General features: G+C 37.5%; 2 protein-coding genes across 3 annotated transcripts; both read right to left on the reverse strand.

The window, feature by feature from the left end:
• Positions 1-177: 177 nt before the first annotated feature.
• LOC110886445 lies at positions 178-7,420 on the reverse strand. 2 transcript variants are annotated; one of them, XM_022134238.2, is made up of 9 exons: positions 7,172-7,420; positions 6,934-7,066; positions 4,878-5,055; positions 4,054-4,151; positions 2,666-3,445; positions 1,576-1,704; positions 1,218-1,508; positions 547-603; positions 178-461 (listed from the first exon to the last, which is right to left on the reverse strand). In XM_022134238.2, the coding sequence occupies exons 2-9, from the start codon at positions 7,030-7,032 to the stop codon at positions 294-296; spliced, it is 1,800 nt and encodes a 599-aa protein (XP_021989930.1). In that variant the 5' UTR covers positions 7,033-7,066; positions 7,172-7,420; the 3' UTR covers positions 178-293. The 2 variants fall into 2 exon arrangements, with proteins under 2 accessions (XP_021989930.1, XP_021989929.1); XM_022134237.2 differs by having other exon boundaries at positions 1,576-1,713; positions 7,172-7,418.
• Positions 7,421-18,051: 10,631 nt separating this feature from the next.
• LOC110883374 (transcription factor MYB3) lies at positions 18,052-19,124 on the reverse strand. The gene is made up of 3 exons (XM_022131147.2): positions 18,811-19,124; positions 18,604-18,733; positions 18,052-18,522 (listed from the first exon to the last, which is right to left on the reverse strand). The coding sequence occupies exons 1-3, from the start codon at positions 18,971-18,973 to the stop codon at positions 18,186-18,188; spliced, it is 630 nt and encodes a 209-aa protein (XP_021986839.1). The 5' UTR covers positions 18,974-19,124; the 3' UTR covers positions 18,052-18,185.
• Between the last annotated feature and the right edge of the window lie 227 nt (positions 19,125-19,351).

Raw genomic sequence — 19,351 nt, forward strand, 5'->3', positions numbered from 1 at the left:
GGTTAACTCACAACAGATGATAGTTGTAAATTTTGCAATGTAGATTATGAAAAAAGATGATTACTTTTTAAGAATGTTAGGCTCAAGATTGAAGTATATTTTGCAATATATACTTGAAGAGATTGAAGTTGGTTGATTTAAGTGATAGATATGTGCATCTGTTGGAAAACCCATAAATTATGTACAAAATACTTTAAATAAGAAGCAAAGCAACCATCATCAATCAGTACAACCAACCAACCATTCTTATTCCTAATATTAGTCATCCCAACTTTAACAAGCAATTTACACAATTACAAAAACCCAGACCTTATATCATTTACATTTCTACTACTATGTCCATCAAATTTCACTGCTTTCAAATCCGGGCTCACCTGTGATTGCATCTCCGCAAGCTCTCTCACTCTTAACAGAATCGGTGCAGGTATCGGGATTGACGAGTGCTTCTTCGAATTTTGAACCTGCATCACCAAAATAACTATGTGACGCCAACATTCGACCACCCAAACCGAATATTAGCAAAGCAGATGAAAGACCGTTACTTACCCCTTTGTCAGCTGGTAACTGTGCGAAACTAGCTCTCAAAAGATTCCTCCACTTGTCCTGCAAAAATTAATAGTTGGCTATCTTGTTCATCTTAAGAGATGATGATGATGTGTCTGTGTATGATCAAGATTAAGAGAAAACCCCCTTGAGTTGTGAGAACTTAGAGAACTCCGACTTCCCGTGCGAGTTTTGCCCCCATTTTTTGCACACACGTAGATTAAAATGTTACAAACACAATAGTAAAAAAAACGAAGTGGTGCTTTCAGCCTTTTTCAGCTGCTGTAAGCATGAATCAGCATTTACAGCAACTGTAACGGGTGGTGTAAATCAAGAAAAAAGTGGATTTTTTTAGGATTTTTGGTTAAAAAAAATAGAAAAAAAACTTTTGCAAGGCTGAGTTCTCTAAGTTCTCTGAACCACACATTTCCCTAAGTTTTTCGTAATATACACAGATGTATAGTTTAAAATTGACTACATACATATATGTATATTGTCAAATCTTGAATTATACACATATGTATATAGTCAAATTTAAACTATACAAGTGTGTATATTACAAAAAGCTTAGGGAAAATGTGTGGTCCAGAATGCTTCTCAAGTTTCTCAATTAGCCTAGTATTTCTCACATACGAATCCAAGTGTCCTTCATCTCTATATATATAAGAACATACCTTGAGATCAACAGATGTGCGATGTGAGCATGTTGCAAAAGCAATCCTCTTAATCTCAGACCACCTGCCAGCACCATGCCTAGAAACACCTTCAACTAACTTAACAACTTCACTAAGAGTCCATGGTCTATGGTGTTTCCTCCTCATCCCACCTTTTGCAGTTGGCACCGTTAATATATTTTCATCTGAATCAACGTCTGCATACGAATCCAAGTGTCCTTCATCTGAGTTAGTGTCTATGTCTGCTGATTGCTCCGAGTACTGTTCATTTTCTCTTGGTTCCTTAATTAGCTATACAGATTGACGATAACAGTCACAACGCGATAAGAGTACTGAAAATATATGATATTATGCTTACAGGCTGCAGAGGCCATCCAGTGGCTGGTGTAGCTTTGAGTTCTTGGTTCTCTACGTCATTATCGGACTGAGGATCGTGTCCATCCTGAGCCTTCTTTACCAGTCTTGCCGACATTCCCATTCCGTGGGGCTGAAATTTCTACAATTAAATTCAACAAATGAGCAACAGTACCACACTCTGCTTTCAGTAAGTAGCGATTCATACTTCATAGTTCATACCGTACTCGTATTTTACTAATCTGTCTAACTTTTATCATGATATGGTATTTAAATTTTCATTTGCAACACATACATGAATTACATTACGCCACCCCCCAAAAGAACCTATTAGTATACAATATAAAAAGTAATGCATCAAACTAGAAGTATTAATACAACCCAATAAATCCTTGAGGAAACCTTAACAAACAAATGAGTAAATAACAAAAAGGAAAGCAGCTAGGGGCTAGGGCTGTCAATTTTTATCTGAAACCTGAAACCCGACCCGAATTCAAAGCCACCCAAACCCAAAATCGAGAATACCCGAAAAACCTTAACCCGATCAACCCGAACCTTCTATGGGTCGGTTATCGGGCCACTTTTTCCCAGCCATAAACCCGAACAACCCGACCTGAAAAACCCGAAAAAAACCCGAACATTTATTGTCGTTTTTATATATGTGATGTAGTTTGAACTTTGAAGTCTCTAGTATTTGGAACATTAAGTTTTGGGACTTTTGAACATTATAATATATTAAATGATGTTTGAATTTTGATGACATTTCTTGGTAGGAATATGAATTATGATGATATTTTGTAAAAATAAAAACATTTATTTTCATTTTACTTTTAAACCCAAAATCCGGACAACCCGACTTAAACTAACCCGAACCTTAAATGGGTAGGTTATCGGGTCACTTTTTCTCATCCAAAAACCCGAACAACCCGACCCGAAACCCGAAGAACACCCTTACAAGCAGCTACATAGGTAGAGAAGCTACCGCATAATCAAATGAACAAATTAAGCAAGCAAGAAAAATATCAAATCTAAGTCTGACTACGAACAAGATTTAAATCATCATGCACAATTTCTATTTATTAATATAACGTTACCATAAGAGCCATGAAGTTTTCTCTTGGGCGTCCTCTACGGATCCTAGAAACGTATGGAACTTTAACCCCGGAACCTCCGAGAGAATCCTGACGGGTAACAAGTGGTCTTCTAACAGGCTGGATATTATGAACAGGCCGGACCCGAGTTCTCGGCCCATTTCCAGAACTTCTAACAGAAGAAACCGTTCGTCCACTATAATCCCGGGAATCTGATTCCGAAACTTCTTCAATATACCGCCTTGTGGGCTTCCTAACTCTTTTATTTCCCTGATTATCATCTTCAAAAGCAATATGACGCTGAGGTGCAGCATCACTTTGCACATTCTTGTTGCTTCCACTGAAATGATCTTCCATTTGAATAGTTTGACTTTGACCAACCGAAATTTTATCATCACCACTAAAAGAATCCTTGTTATGATTCTCATCTTGATTAATACACTCTTCTGATTTGTCTTTCTTTTTTACTTCATTATTTTCGATATTAAAAGTGGTAACAGAAGCGTCACAAGAGTTAGACAAACCCATGGAAATCCTTCGCTTGAGCCATTGTTTGTCCTTAACGGAAGTCTCCCTGCCGAATGTAGCTTTAAAAGTTGCATGAAGTTCTTTAACGGAAAGATCGTCCAGACATATCTCCCCTTTCAGCTTAGAGAAATCCGGTTTCCAACTAGCACATATGGTTGATATTGACGGTTCACTCTCGGCTGATCCTGCTACATGGTCTGCTTGCTTTACATCTCCAGATTGGTCAATGGGAGTTGACTCTGATCGAGTAATTTCCTACAGTTCAATATACATGCAGAATTAGTAGAAAATAAGTTGCACTTATAAAAGAGTACTACAATATTATCAGGCCATGATGAAAACAAAAAAAAGAGTAAAATGCCATTTTCGTCCCTGAGGTTTGGCCAGTTTTGCGAGTTTCGTCCGAAGGTTTGTTTTTCCGCATCTGGATCGAAAAAAGTTTGAGATCTTGTCATTTTCATTCGACTCGTTAACTCCATCCATTTTCTCCGTTACGTCAGGGGTATTACCGTCTTTTTAGACATTTTTTATCAAACTAAAAACACTAAGAAATAAAGATCCGCCTCTGTTGACTTTAATTCTTGTAGTGTTTTTAGTTTAATAAAAAAGATGTCTAAAAAGACGGTAATACCCCTGACTTGATGGAGAAAAATGAATGGAGTTAACAAGTCGGATGAAAATGGAGAGATTTCAAACCTTTTGGATCCAGATGCGAAAAAAAACCTTTGGACGAAACTTGCATAACTGGCCAAACCTCAGGGACAAAAATGGCATTTTACTCCAAAAAAATTTTAAACTAACTGGATTTAACAAACGCTAATGAGTGAAAACAAGCTTACATGATGTTCAGAACAAAACAGTACCTCAAATTGCGGATTCAATTTCCCGAGGTCAACTCTTGTGTCTACTACTGCATCTGATATTTCTCCTTGAGTAGAAGGGTCATCGAATTTCAAGAGGTCTGTGAAGTTTTTTTTTTTCATTTAGAAGAACAATAAGCATGAATGTAGAACCAAAGGTAATCAGAAGCCTATATACAGAGCTATCCGGAACAGTATTATATAGCTTAGAAGAAAATGGATACACATACGGTGAAGAAACTGCTAGATTGTTACTGTTAATAGCATGCTCAAGAAGACAAAAAGAAATTTACGAGAATTATGCATCACTTCTTACAAGTAGAAGAAAATTCCAACATTTAAGAACCTGGGGGTGAGCAAAAATCCGATTAAATTAATCGAAACAGCCGACAAAACCAAACCTAAATAACCAACTCAAACTAATAACCGACTTTTCAGCTTTGTATTTGTTTTTAAACCGAGAATTATGGTGCGGTTTCATTTATTCCTCCTTCCAAAACCTAATCGAAATTGTTTGAATGCTTGTTATTGGAATTATGGCCCAAATTAATTAATAAGTGGTTAACAAATACTTCTGGCCAAAAGTTTTAAACCCAAATTCATTGCTTTGAGCCAACGTCTTTCAGGCCCAAACATTTAATGCCAAAATGTAAAACCGAAAACCGAAATTTCAGTTTCTGTTCGGTTTAAGCCCCAAACCAACCCATGCACACCCCTATAAGAACCCCAATAGAGGTTACCTAGCAAATCATGACAGCGTCCAACGAGAAATAAAGGAGTCCTGAGAAGAAGAAATTAGATTAAATTTAAAGGCGAACTAGAGAGACCTTCAAGTTCGCAGTCGATGGCCATGAACTCCTGACCAAAAGTGTCATCGTTTGAAGTGCAAACTGCAGTCTGACTGTCGCCCAGAACGTAATGCAGTTCACTCTTATGATCAATCAAGTCTTCAGCTTTCATCACTTCATCATCAGTTGCAGGTATATACCTCCCATCACCTACAACCTGTTATGTACACAACACATCAAATCAAATCAACCCCTGCTGATATTAGCTGTGAGAAAAAGATATACAGCTGATAACAACTTGGAGAAAAAGTTAGCAAATACATGAGGGTGCTAGGGGTAACAATGATGATTAGTGATTCTGTTACTATCATGTAGGTGTGTAACATTATAAAGAAGGACAGCGGAAAATAATGTATCTTTTATCGGAAAATAACAACAAATAAGGTCTAAAGCCAACTAGGCTGTAGTAGTACCACGGTTCTTGTAAGTGCTCTGCTTAACAACCTTAAGTGAAATTTCTTTGACCTGCTCTTAAATTCCTGATCTTTGAACAGGACCTCGAACATGAATCTTCACTCCATGTTATTATAAAACCCCACCTCTCTAAATATTTAAATATGTGTCTTCCCATTTTTCATACAAATACAAGCCGTTCAATTCGGTGCCTTTTGTAATGAAAACCACAAAAACCATAAGGGTGGAAGGGGCGCACGCGGGGAGCGGGGTGTGTAGTCCCTGCACGGGCACACCACCGCCACTACTTGTTTAAGTAGGGTGGTTGAGTGGGATTCGGGGAATAGTCACCGATGTGGGGAAGAGGAGAGAGAGGGTTAATGGTGGGCCCCACTCTCTTCCAGCCAATCACACTTATCCTTTTTTTAAGAAAAAATTGTTTACCACTCCCCATGTGGGGAGCGCACCCCTAGTGTTTGAGTACAAAATGGGGAGTGGAGAGGGGAGTTGACATGGCATGAGCTGATTGGCTAGGGGGAGAGTTTACCACTCCCCATGTGGGGAGCACCCCTTCCACCCTAAGAAACAAGTCAACAACCATTACAGAAAACACGAAATCTTACATGGGAATCCTTGCAGAGAAGAATCAGGGGTAAGGGAGCCAAAATAAAATCCATTAAAAGAAAACCGGAGAAGTAATATAATCATTCTTGGTAACAACTTAAACACTCTAAAAGTCTAATCATCTGGTAATAATGATATCATCAGATATCAATGGCCTAGACAGTTAATTGTCCTCAAATTTAAAAAGAAAGATTTAAGTAATTTATCATTCCATGTATGCTAAGATGAGTTGTCATATCCCAAAGAACTAACATCCTTTCAATGCTACTCACACGATGTGCCGTCAGTATCACAATACAATTATATTAACCTTAGCATCCATTTTGCCATTATAGGATCAAACTGCCATATCCACCATACCTTCCAGCAGCTAATTAGATTCTTATTGAAATCTAACATTCTAACTACATGTGAATTGAAAAAAAAAAAAAAACTGACCACGGGCAGAAGCCCTTTGTAGGTATAAACTTTAAAGAGTCCCAACCTACAAATTCAGATGCTACGAACTTCTATTCTCCGTAAGTCTACATAAAAACTTTAAGCACAAAACAGATAACAACAAAGACCATAACACTCATCATGCATAATATACCACTTATCAGACAATAGTCAGATGAGAACAACCCTGCAGCAGAGTTCCAGTGCCTTATATTTCCTTAATCTTCTTATCTTTTAAACAAAACCAACAGCAAACAAATTACAAAGAAGGCAAGCCTGCACCTCATGCAGTCATGCTCATAGTCATCAGGCAATCAACAAAGCCTTAATCTTTTCAGCTCAAACTGTAAAAACATTATAACTAATATTGAAAGCATGCTCAAACTTCTTAATGTGACTAGCTAGACCGATCACTCTAAACCTATACTATAAGTCAATTCTTTAATACTATCTTCAAATTTTAACTTACTAACACCAAAAACAACATAAAGTGACTTTCCTTATCACCATCCAATAACACATTTCACTCACACAATCAAATTATAACCACACAACCCTAACAAATGAAAACACAAATTACCCGAGCAAGCTTGTAAACAACAGGATCAGCAATCTGAATTGCAGAACCACTCTCTTGCTTCTTTCCCTCACCTTCTTCCACTGCTACCACAGTTTCCATGTAACATTCCACCACATGCACCTCAATTCCAAACCTAAAACAAACAAATCGATCAAATTAGATCTTCACATTGCACCATTACTCCCAAATCTTCCATACAAAACCCTAATCGACTCAATCACCACTATTAGTCAATTACCTGTTCAAATTGGTACCAATTCACCGTAAAATGTGTAAATACGGATCGATTTGTGCAGCGTAACAGGTGATTCAGGCGAATTTTGGATTTAAATGAAAGGAATTGAAGGAATTTGATGGAATTTTGAGTATCGAACGCGGTTTTCGAGTACGCCGTGTTTATCAAGAAAATACAGTTTCGGAATTGAAAGTGATTATAAATTGGGTTGGATATGTGGGGTTGACGTCCGGATGGCTTTCTTACAGTAGTGGGTAATACGGGATACTGTGTGTGTACTCGTGGCGTGTAGGTACATGTACTGCACAAAATTGGGTGATGAATTGACGTAATTGCCCCCCACATGTGACATGTGCATAGAAAAAGGGGAATTACAAAAATGACGTCATTTATATGTTTATATTGTGAACAAGTAAATTTCTTCGTGCGTTGTGACGGTATCAAAATGTTAAATAACTCGAATTTATTTCGTCTATTGAAAATTTGTTATATTTCACAGACTCATTTTCGAACAAAATTTACTTTAAAACGTAAACCCAACTGAAAACGTATATATAAACAAGCACGAAAACGTATTATATTTGACTCGACTTATTTACGAAAGAAACTTACGTTGAAACGTAAAACAACTTGAATTTATACCAACATGTATATAAAAATAAAACACGTAAGAATATAAAGTTAAAGAATGATATGACGCGTTGTGGCGGCGTTGAAACTTAAACTAACTTGAATTTACGTCGAATCGAATCTAGGTACCGATACCGATGTTCGGTACGATAACGATACAATGTCAGTTTATCGAAAGAGAAAACAATAAAATAAATATCGGCACCGAAAGCGTGGTTGTTAGTTCGGTTCACTACAACAACGACACAGTATCCGCTATCAAACACTAAACCAGTATCATTTGAACAACATCAATGTTGTTCGGATCAATTTGGTACGATATGGTAGTGATTGGTGTGAGGTTATTGAAAGCAAAAACACTAAAAATAGACACCATTGATACAAATGTTGTTCACGGTTCGGTTTGGTATGATACAACAGATTACTCTTTTTCAATAAAAGATAGAACGCAAACAAACTAAACCAGTATCATTTGAACAACATCAATATCAGTATTGATAATTGTTTTTGTTGTTTTCAATCGATGTAAGGATTTCTTTTTCGATTCGAATAGCGAGTGATGGTACTGTAACGAACCGAACCGAACTGATACTGACGATTTCCCGCCGCGAAGCGCGGGGAAGTATCACTAGTTATAATTATAATTAGCTTGTTACTTTGATTGTGCATAAGCGTCGTGGTTAAGTAAATTAATGTGTGTTTATTTATGCACACTTGTAACACGTGCATAATATACGAGTACATATCTAAAATAACACAATTTTTAGGGATCCTTTGTTTTAAATTGTTAAACAACGCATTATATGCTAAGACGAGTGCAAATTACTAAGAGAATGTACACAAATTTTGTTTGTCACATGGTAATCATTTACTTTACTTATAGATAATATGCGTGCAATGTATAGTGAATGCATAAAAAGAGGGCAAACTCTATGCACAAGAATATTCATAGGGTCCGGGATGTCAGGCCAACTTAGGTATGATGTACACATCCTTGCATTTATACGAGAGGTTGTTTTCGCAACTTGAACTTGTGACCTACAACAACCTTATCGTTGCACCAACGGTAAACAACACTCCGTCTTTTGCTTCTCATCCAAGAAGGGAAAGGTCGAAAACTGGGTTTCTTCGACGTGATTCTTCACTATATCGAACGTATCATTTATGCATTTTGTGTAGGTTTCAATGATGAATTGGCTGTAATATTGTCGTTATAAATGATTTGATTAATCAAGAAATTACTTGGTTTACATATCAATGTTAGTTTGGTTAGGAATCTGTTAATTAGTAGAATAATTAGGGCATTTGTTTGATTTTGTTATTTTTTGTTCTTTTGTTTTTGTAATAATATCTAGCAGTTCTACTTGTGAAATTGAAACCACATTACATCACGATCAGTAATTTGACTCCAACTTTTTGGTGAAATTATAGTTGTTTTAGTCGTGCTTATAACGCATTATAAATTTAAGTTTAAAGATAACAAATCTGGCACCAGTGCGGAACACGCAAAATTATGTCAAGGGTCAAAATGGGTAGTCATAATGTGTTGTTTTAGAAGAAAAAATAGAAATCAGAGAAGGGGGACTAATTCCAATCCAAACATACCTACTGATCTCATTTCCTAAGATTGTATCATGTATAAGGCCAGGCGGTATGGGAAACGTCCCCCTTGTTCGTCCCCCCGGCACCGACACAAACACCATCCCCCCCCCCCCCGTCTCCGTCGTCTCCGTCGAGTAGGAGACGTTGGAGACGAAGCACTACAGGACAAAAATGTTTGCCTTCCCCATGCCATTTGACCGTTTAAAAAATATATTAATTTCCAATTTCAAATACAAACGGCTATAATTATAAAATATACCAAAATTCAACCAAAATTTATATATATTCACTACTTTTGTTAAATGTTAAAAAAAGTGGAAGATTTAAAAAAAAATTAATAAACTAGTGTGGTAGGGGGTTGAGATTCTGTACAAACAGTGCTAACTGTAAGAACCGTAAGACAGATCTGAACCACTTATATTTTAAATCAAGGGTTTTGGTTGATTATAAATAAAACCCTTATAATTAAAAATTAGTACTAACAAGTTAGGGGTAATTATGTAAAATTGCTAGTCATTTGACATTTTCAATTAAATACAGATTCCACCAAGGTTTTTTAAACTAAAATAACTTTTATATACTTCATTATTTTTTTTTTTTTTTAAATATACCATAAAATCAAGTATTTTTTTTATCTTTAATATGAGTACTATATTGCTATACTTTTTTTATTTATAAAAGTAACTTTTAAAAAAGTTACCAAAAGTTGTTTTATAATTGTGCTGATTATGTGTTAATTACAATATAATTGCCCATCGAGATATTTCATAAAATTTGTTAAATATTCTTCCCATAAGATTTTATCCTGCTTGAAGGTGATTTAAATCGGCACTTTGAAAACTAACCAACACGTGTATTAACAACACTTTAAAAACATACCAGCACATATGCTAACAACACTTTAAAAACATATCAGCACATGTGCTAACAGTACTTTAGAAACATACCAGCACATGTGTAAACAACACATTAAAAACATACTGAAAAAAATAAGTAGCACATGATTTAACAGCACTTGAAAAACAAGCATAACAGAGAATTAAATTTGTTTTTTGCTGCACTTGAAAAACAAGCACAACAGGAAACTAAATTTATGTAAATACACATGCTAAGTGCGTAATGGAAAATTAATTTCAAGTTTTTATTTTAGTTTATCTGTTAATTTCTTTATTTGAATTCTTGGTACTTATCTTTATTGACTTTTATCTTAGTCTAAAACAATCATATAGTTGTAATAATTTGTTACAAAGTGCTGATTAACAAATTGCCTGTTGTTGGCGGAGATTGTGCTGATTAACAAAGTGCCTATTGTTGCGATTTGTGAAGATTGTGCTGATTTACAAAGTGTCTGTTGTTGGAAATTTTCAAAATTTGATTTGAAATAGTGCATGAATATAGGGGATAATTAAAATTTGGAATTAATTAAATTCAAAAAATAGAGTGATAAAGTCTAAAATACCCTTGTCTAGTTTTTTTAATGAAGGACACATGTCTAATAGTGGTTGGTTCTTATAGTTCTTACACATATTGAGGTTTGTATTTGATCCCATCTCGTGGGGTAGGATCATCCTCCCATTTTCATTGTTTTTGTGGGATGTATCATCCTCAAGAGGACTATGATGTGGCGCCTATGTGGCGGCTTGGAGGATGATCACCATACCATGTAGCCTAATTGAGACAAACCAACTTGACAGTTAAGTTGTTAAGTATTTACAAAACAACCCTTAGCTACTGCTATTTATTGACATGTAACAAAACGGGTCATATCTGTGTCCTTAGTTTATCATGTTTTTTGTTGGCACGAGCAGTAACTTTATTGGACGTACGTTTGAACAAAAAAATAGGTTTGGATGGGGCTTAGTATCTTTCCCGATCCTTACATGTTGGCTCCATCGTTGTGTGGCGCTGGATAATGCTAAAGAGGTTGTAACTAAATAATGCGGCTGTAAAATTTGAAACGAGTATTAAGGAGTAACAATTTATGAAATTATCGTGGACTCATGGTATAGCAATAGCTAAAAGGAGATGATTTGTGTGTCACCAATGCACTTGATGCACCACCAAGTACATTTTACAAAAGTAGGAGATGCAACACTTTTAAAACATACTTGTGGTGTAACAAGTAACTTTGGTCGTGCACAAATATTCACCTCTCGTGTCTAAAAGGTTTGAAGGAGCATTAAGGTTTCAAGAGTGAAATAGTTTGTATATAGATCACTAAATATGGTTTAACGATAACTTATAAGAGCATTCGCAATTGATCTTCTATCTATATTTTTATACTTGTACTAAAAATCACTATCTTTTCGCTCTCATTTTCGATTAAATAATAATTTTTTATAGCTTTATCATCACTATTTCTCTCTCTTTCACTCACAACCACTTATAAAAATATTTAAAAAAAAGATAGAGGGTGAACAATGTTTTTTTCCAAGTTTACTGATGAACAGTAACATTTCTCTCTCCTCTGCTCACAACCACTTACAATCATTCTATATAATATAGAGATCACACTCACATATATTTAAAGGCTCCAATGTGAATGCTCTAAGTTTAACTAATCTGTTACTGTTGGGGAAATTCAGTTTGCCGGATGATCAGAGAGGCGTGTAATCATTCTCAGATCAAATTATTTCGGTGGTTCACCCGAATAATTCAATCGGATACAACTCTGATTTTGAGAAAAATGAACCAGTGTATGTGTTTGCTGAATTGTCTGAACCAGAGGATTGTGACCAAGAAAACTGTCTACGAAAATTGGGATTTTTGGGGGTGTAACTGTCTTGTGGCAGTTATCTCAATTTTCAGACAAAATTGCCAAAAACTGTCAATTTTTTACCATTTCGAAAATGTGCCAAATTCCAGAAAGTAAAATTTTCTGATGCAGTTTCATTAAGGCAATTTAATGAAAATAAAATTTTTCCAAGCTGACCTGGCAGCTCGACCCCAGCCAGGGGCTCTGGCCCTTGGACCCCGCCAGGGGCTGCCCCCCCTTGGACCCTGCTCCCAGAGGCGCTGCCCCCTTGGAATCCCCGTAAAGTACGGGCTCCGCCCGTACACTTCGAATTATAATAACTCAAACAAGCGTGCACTCCCGCACCTCCTAACTTGCTTGATGTGTATTATTATTCGCTTTGATCACCAAGTCAATCCCCGATTACACTAAAATATCTAACAGTTACTCTAGGCACTTGGTTGTTTTTGAAAGGGAACCGTGTAGTTAAAGTTGGATCGATCACATGGGCTTGAACCATAGCTTATATAGTCTATAACCTTGAATATTTGACTGTTTGGTATGGCTGGGGCAAGGGCGGAGCTTTTAAGGGTAAGGCGGTACACTCGTCCCCACCAATGTTTCCGTTAGTAGTGTAATTCTTTTTATTTTTTGTCCGAAATTTTTTAAACTATACAAGTCCGCCCCCGTCAATTATTTTGCCTAAAAATTCCCTGCCCCTACCAAGTTTATTGTCCAAAAAATTTATACATATTTTCATACTGAGTTAAAAAAACGTGAAGAATGTGACTATTAGTGTTTTTTTTACAATTGTTTTTAAACTTGAAGTGAATTTAAATCAAGTCTGAACTAGTTTTTATATAAATGAAACTTGAGTGTTCAAATTTAGGTTTTTTTTTTCATATGTAAGAACCACGGTTGTAAATATTAGATAATATTATCAGACTAGGGTTACGAGCCCACGGGCTCATTAGGTTAGTTAGGGTTTTGTTACGGCGTCTATATATTGTAACTCAACCATTCAATAATATCATTCAGTCTTTCATATTCTTACATGGTATCAGAGCCAGCCTAGGCTCTATACCGTTTCCGCTGTGCCACACACAAAACAAAACCCTAACTAACCTAATGAGCCCGTCGGCTCGTAACCCTAGTCTGATAATATTATCTAATAGTAAAAATCCCGACTAGTCTCCGATTAGTCGCCAATTAATCATTAACCGGATGTTCACAGATTAATGGCCGATTAATCACTAGGCAGTCAATGGCGGTCCTATTCTGGCCAAATTTTGGCCAGACGCCGGCCAAATTTCGACCAAACCTTACAAATTTCTTCCAATTACTTAAATAAATGTGTCAATGAGTGGTTAAAAAATATCTGCTTTAGAAAACTACATATAAAAATGTGTGTGTATATATAACTAAAAATTACATGTAAAAATCTCGATTCGATTAATTCCGATTAATCCCTATTAATCCCGATTAATCGCTAGTCGGTACTCAACTGCCCGACTAGCGCCTAGCGATTCTTACAACACTGGTAAGAACGGATCCTTTTGAATGAATGAAGATTATTTAGCTTTATTTGGAGTCATTATTGTTTGACTTAACCCGAAACATAACGATAGGAAAACTTCCTGTTGGGTTCGTAGGCTTTAGGGTAGCCGGCCCTAATTAGGGTTAGCCGGCCCTAGTTAGGGTTAGCCGGCCCTAGTTATTAGGCCCACTTAGTTAACTTGTTGACCAAGTAGGAAACCCTAATCTTGTTCTATAAATACCTATTATGTAACTGTGGTCTGTATCATTCTGAAAACAGTTGTGAGCATCTAATAAAAGTGAAACCCTAGTTGCAACCCGTGGACGTAGGTCACCTTGACCGAACCACGTAAATTCTCGTGTTCTTTATTTTCTGCTAGTGTGTGTGTGTTTGTTCCGCTTCCGCTCGAGCCTACTCTGATCCGATACCCCTAACAAGTGGTATCAGAGCCAAAGGTTCAGTAAAATACACGGTTCACACGGTTATCGCAGGAGAAGGAGAGAGCTGGACGAGAGATCTTGATCTGCTGTTGCTGCCGTCGCCGCTGACTTGTTTACGGCCCGTGCCTATTCTCTGGTTACCGCTTGTAAGGTCTAGGGTTTGCGCCGTAGGGTTTACTGTTGCAGATCTGGTGGTTTTGGGGTGTTTGGCGATTAGGGTTTCGGTTCTTGAACCCTGGTTATTCGCTGATTTTACGCTCGGGTTTGCAAGAGAAGTCGCTGGTTCGGGTACTTCGGGTTTCTGGTTTATTGAAAGTTGCTCGGGTTTCGGTTGCTTGGTTCCTTGTGGTTTTTTCTGGTTTTTCTCGTTTGCTATGGCTGAAGACGGGAAGTTCCGAATCGAGAAGTTCAACGGTACTGATTTTGCTTGGTGGAGAATGCAAATAGAGGCGTTGCTTGGTGAATGCGATTTGGATGTGGTACTGGAAGAAAAACCTGCTGGAATGGATAAAGTTGGCGAGGCAATTTGGAACTCAAAGGACAAAAAGGCAAGAGGTAAAATTACATTGGCTTTGACGAGGAGTGTTGCATTTAATATCATGAAAGAAACAACTGCTCGTGATATGTTAGCAGCTCTGTCAAATATGTATGAGAAGCCGTCTGCCGGTAATAGGGTGTTCTTGATGAGGGAACTGTTTAATATGAGGATGAGCGAGGGCAGTTCAGTTGCTGGTCACATTAACGAAGTCAATTCAATTTTGTCCAGGTTAGCAACTGTGGGCATGAAGTTGGATGATGACACTCAGGCTGTGGTTTTGCTATCTTCCTTACCTGATAGCTGGTCAGGATTTGTGACAACGGTCACTGAAACTGCTGGAACCGGAAATTTGAAGTTTGATCGGGTCCGGGATAGTGTTTTGGGTGAAGATGTTCGCCGGAGGAACACTAGTGGAGGATCTACTTCTGGTATGCTCAGTGTTAGCAGGGGAAGAGGTAAAAACAGAAGCAGTGGGAGTCGTGGGAAAAGCTTGTCTAAAGCTGGGAAGAATGTGAGGTGCTGGAACTGTGGTGAAAAGGGGCATGTTAAAAACGAGTGTCCTGATCCTAAGAAAGAGGATGGTAAGCAGCATGTAAACAGTGTTGTGTCAGATGAATCTGACGGTGACGTACTGGTTTGCTGTGAAGAGTCTATAGATTCTTGGGCTATGGATTCTGGTTCTTCGTTTCACGCCATGCACAGCGGGGAGACGATGGTGAATTTGAAAAAATGAGACTTTGGAAAGGTACGATTAGCTAACGGTCATGTTCTTAATGTTACGGGTATGGGAGATGTCAATCTGAAGACTCCACTGGGCACTACATGGAATTTAAAGAACGTCAGGGTAATTCCAGGTTTAACGAAGAAACTTATTTCTGTTAGTCAACTGGATAAACAGGGACTAGATGTTAAGTTTGGTGGTGGGAAGTGGAAGGTGATTGATGGAAATCTTGTTGTTGCCTGTGGGAGGAGACGAGGATCGTTATATCTAGTTGAGATACCTGCTGAGGGAGTAGCCGTCCCTGTACAACATAAAGTCTGGTTCACTGAATCTAGTAAGCGGAAGGGGGTTCAAATTGCAAACTTGAATCCTGGTGCTTTGGGGATGTCAGTTGAATGTGGTCGGGGGTCTAAGTTTAAGCCAGTCAGGGGATTTGGTGATAGTGGGAGCACGGGTCGTGTTCCGGGTACAATCACAAAGAACCGTTGGGTTTTGAAGACGAAGGTTCCGACTGAAGAAAAAAGCTCTCCTGGAAATAGTTTGCAAAATGTGGAGAGTGGTATTAATTCTCGGTGTATCTCTGGTGGAGCTGGTGGATCGTGCAAGCCGGTTGAGATAGAGAATGGGTCTAATAAGACTGTTGGGTTGGAGCTTGTGGGAGCTTCAACTGGTCTCTCAGTTACTTGATGAGAGGTGTGGTTGCAACTAGGTGGCTTGGATGTGACTGAAGTCTTAGCTTGTTCTTGGAACTGGAGGCTGGGAAGACTTGAACGTAAAGATTACTGAAGTTACTGGTGATGGGTTTCTTGGATGCACTTTGTGGACTATGCAAAGCCTCCGAGTGGGAGATTGTTGGGTTCGTAGGCTTTAGGGTAGCCGGCCCTAATTAGGGTTAGCCGGCCCTAGTTAGGGTTAGCCGCCCCTAGTTATTAGGCCCACTTAGTTAACTTGTTGACCAAGTAGGAAACCCTAATCTTGTTCTATAAATACCTATTATGTAACTGTAGTCTGTATCATTCTGAAAACAGTTGTGAGCATCTAATAAAAGTGAAACCCTAGTTGCAACCCGTGGACGTAGTTCACCTTGACCGAACCACGTAAATTCTCGTGTTCTTTATTTTCTGCTAGTGTGTGTGTGTTTGTTCCGCTTCCGCTCGAGCCTACTCTGATCCGATACCCCTAACACTTCCCGCACCGCGGAACTTTTGGTCAAGCTCCGCCGCTTATTAGAGACCCAAATTAAGTTGAGGGAATGGTATGAATCCGATTTTAATTTTTGTTTGCCCTTGACTTATGAGCATTGACGTAGGTTGAATGTAAAATGTCATGCATGTTTATTTGCAGAAAGGTTTTCTACTTTAAAGGGGGTACAACATGTAGTTATATTATCTCAGGTGTTCTTTATCTATTCGTCATATGTAGCAGTTTCAACTCTGGTTGAAAGTCATCCGAATTGTCGTCTTATCTTTAGTTACAACCTCCTAAATACTTTTCCTCAAATATTTAGATTATTCCGGTAATATTGCTGTTTTTATAATCATAATTGACCATAACAATCTATACTATGTCCCTTTACATCCTATACTTGTTAGTTGTTACCCAACCTGCCCGATCTACCCATATAAGATTTGTTAGATATGATATTTAACATTGTCTGTTTAGGCCACCCGTAATCAGGCTTGATACGGCGCCATACACCAACACCACCATAGCGCCGGGGTACACCCCCCTGGGCACCATGGGGTGAAAAATTTGAGTCCCGCGATGTGTATAACATTGCCAAACAAGAAAGATCTCTAACACACACATATATATATAGGGTAAAGTTCTTGTACAAATAATCTTAACATACTAAACATACAAATTGAAGGAAAACTCAAAAAGACAAGGTGGCATTTTTGTAATTATCAATAACTATCAAAGTTACTCTACAAATATACCTAAAAAAACCTAACCCCCAAAAACCTAAAAAAAACCTACCCCCCCACCCCCCAAAAACCTAAAAAAACCTAACCCCCCCCCCCCACCCCCCAAAAACCTAAAAAAAACCTAACCCCCCCCCCCACCCCCAAAAACCTAAAAAAACCTAACCCCCCCCCCCCCACCCCCAAAAACCTAAAAAAAACCTACCCCCCCCCCCCCACCCAAGCTAAAATGCTAAAAACTAAACCCCCAAAAAACCTAAAAAAATCTAAAAAAATAAAAAAAAACACACAAATTATTTTATTTTATTTTTTTAACATTTTTTATTAAAAATTCGCTACTTTTAGTAGCAGCCAAAAAAAAAATTTTTTTTTTTTTTTTTTTTGCTAACGAAATGTAGCGATTTTTTAATAAAAAAATGTTAAAAAAAATTGTGTTTTTTTAGGTATTTTTAGTTGTAACTTTGATAGTTGGTGGTAATTACAAAAATGTCACCTTGTCTTTTTGGGTTTTCCTTCAATTTGTATGTTTAGTATGTTAAGATTATTTGTATTTGATCTTTTGCCTATATATATAACCCCACATCTACATAACCACCACTACACACTCAAGTTATATAACCCCCTTTCTTACACATTTTGTCACTTGTCACATGGCCATGGGGGCTGCATGGGGTTTTACCACTACACATGGTCGTATAAAGGAAGTAGTGGTGTTCAAGCAATCATGAATAGTAATGCAATAAACCTTGTAGAAAATATACTAACATGGAATGCATGCCATCATTTAGTTTTTTATTACATTGTAATCAGTAGAAATACACTAGCATATAATTTATAATTATTTTCTGAACTAGATGATGCATACAAAGTAAGAAGTAAAAGTTTCTTATTTACAGAAACACACAACTTGTACCTGCAAGGTAACTGTTAACCCAATCCAAAGTTAAAGGGTCTTCATTTGAGAAATCAAAAAACTCATCAACATTAAACTTAACCTTTGAACTTTCAACTCCATGTTCATCTATGCCCGCGATACCATCCTCTTCTTTCACCTCCGTTCCGCCTATCTCTACCCCCCTCCTCGCCCTTGATTTCAAACAGTTTCTTGTTGAATAATTACCAGTTTGTTTTTCCATCATCTCCTTCTTCTTGCTTAAATGAGAATTCCAATAGTTCTTTATCTCATTATCCGTTCGGCCCGGTAGTCTTCCAGCAATTAGTGACCACCTAACCATTTTTTTAGCACACAAGAAGAGTTAATTAAGTATAATACATATAAATTTATTTAATATTAATATTTGATTAAACCTGTTTCCTAAAAGTTTATGCAGCCTAATAATCAAGTCCTCTTCTTGATCAGATATATTTCCTCTCTTGATATTTGGTCTCAAATAGTTTAGCCATCTTAGCCTACAACTCTTGCCACACCTCTGCAAGCCTGCAAACCATACGCGCTTCATGCATATTAAACTTCATATTTACCCGCCTTTATGTGTTTTAGTTTGATATTCGTACCTGATTTAGCTGCAACGACGGTCCACTTTTTAGGACCGTGTATCTCGATAGCTTCGGCTAGCTTTTCATCTTCTTCAGCTGTCCATGCTCCCCTGTTGATTTCTTTACTTGTGGATTTGTTTGTCTTTGAATCCATTGGCTTCTTGGTGAGCATGTCACACATATATTATTTATATGCTATACATGAATGATTGCATATGATTTCTCTGCTTACTGGTTGTTTAGATGTAATCTTAAGGGTAGATTTCAGATAGATGTTCTAGAAGAAAGCACTTCAAACCAGTGACATGTATCTATTGTAAAAGTTATGGGCTGATATATACATACACAAAGGGGGGTGTTCATTATTACACTATTTTAAGTTGAGAACCGCATAATATATTTGTAAGCAATGCTTGATAAATTTATTTGGAGAGAGAGAAAGGGAGTGAGCGAAGTAGTTACGTAACTGCTTTATGTATCATTGTTAAAGCAAACGGTAAACATGTTCAAGGGCGCAACATAGTGGGGGCGGCCGACCCCCCAAACTTTTCGCTTAGTA

This window comes from Helianthus annuus, chromosome 10 (genome assembly GCF_002127325.2).
Source record: "Helianthus annuus cultivar XRQ/B chromosome 10, HanXRQr2.0-SUNRISE, whole genome shotgun sequence".
In the NCBI taxonomy this organism is placed as follows: domain Eukaryota; kingdom Viridiplantae; phylum Streptophyta; class Magnoliopsida; order Asterales; family Asteraceae; genus Helianthus; species Helianthus annuus.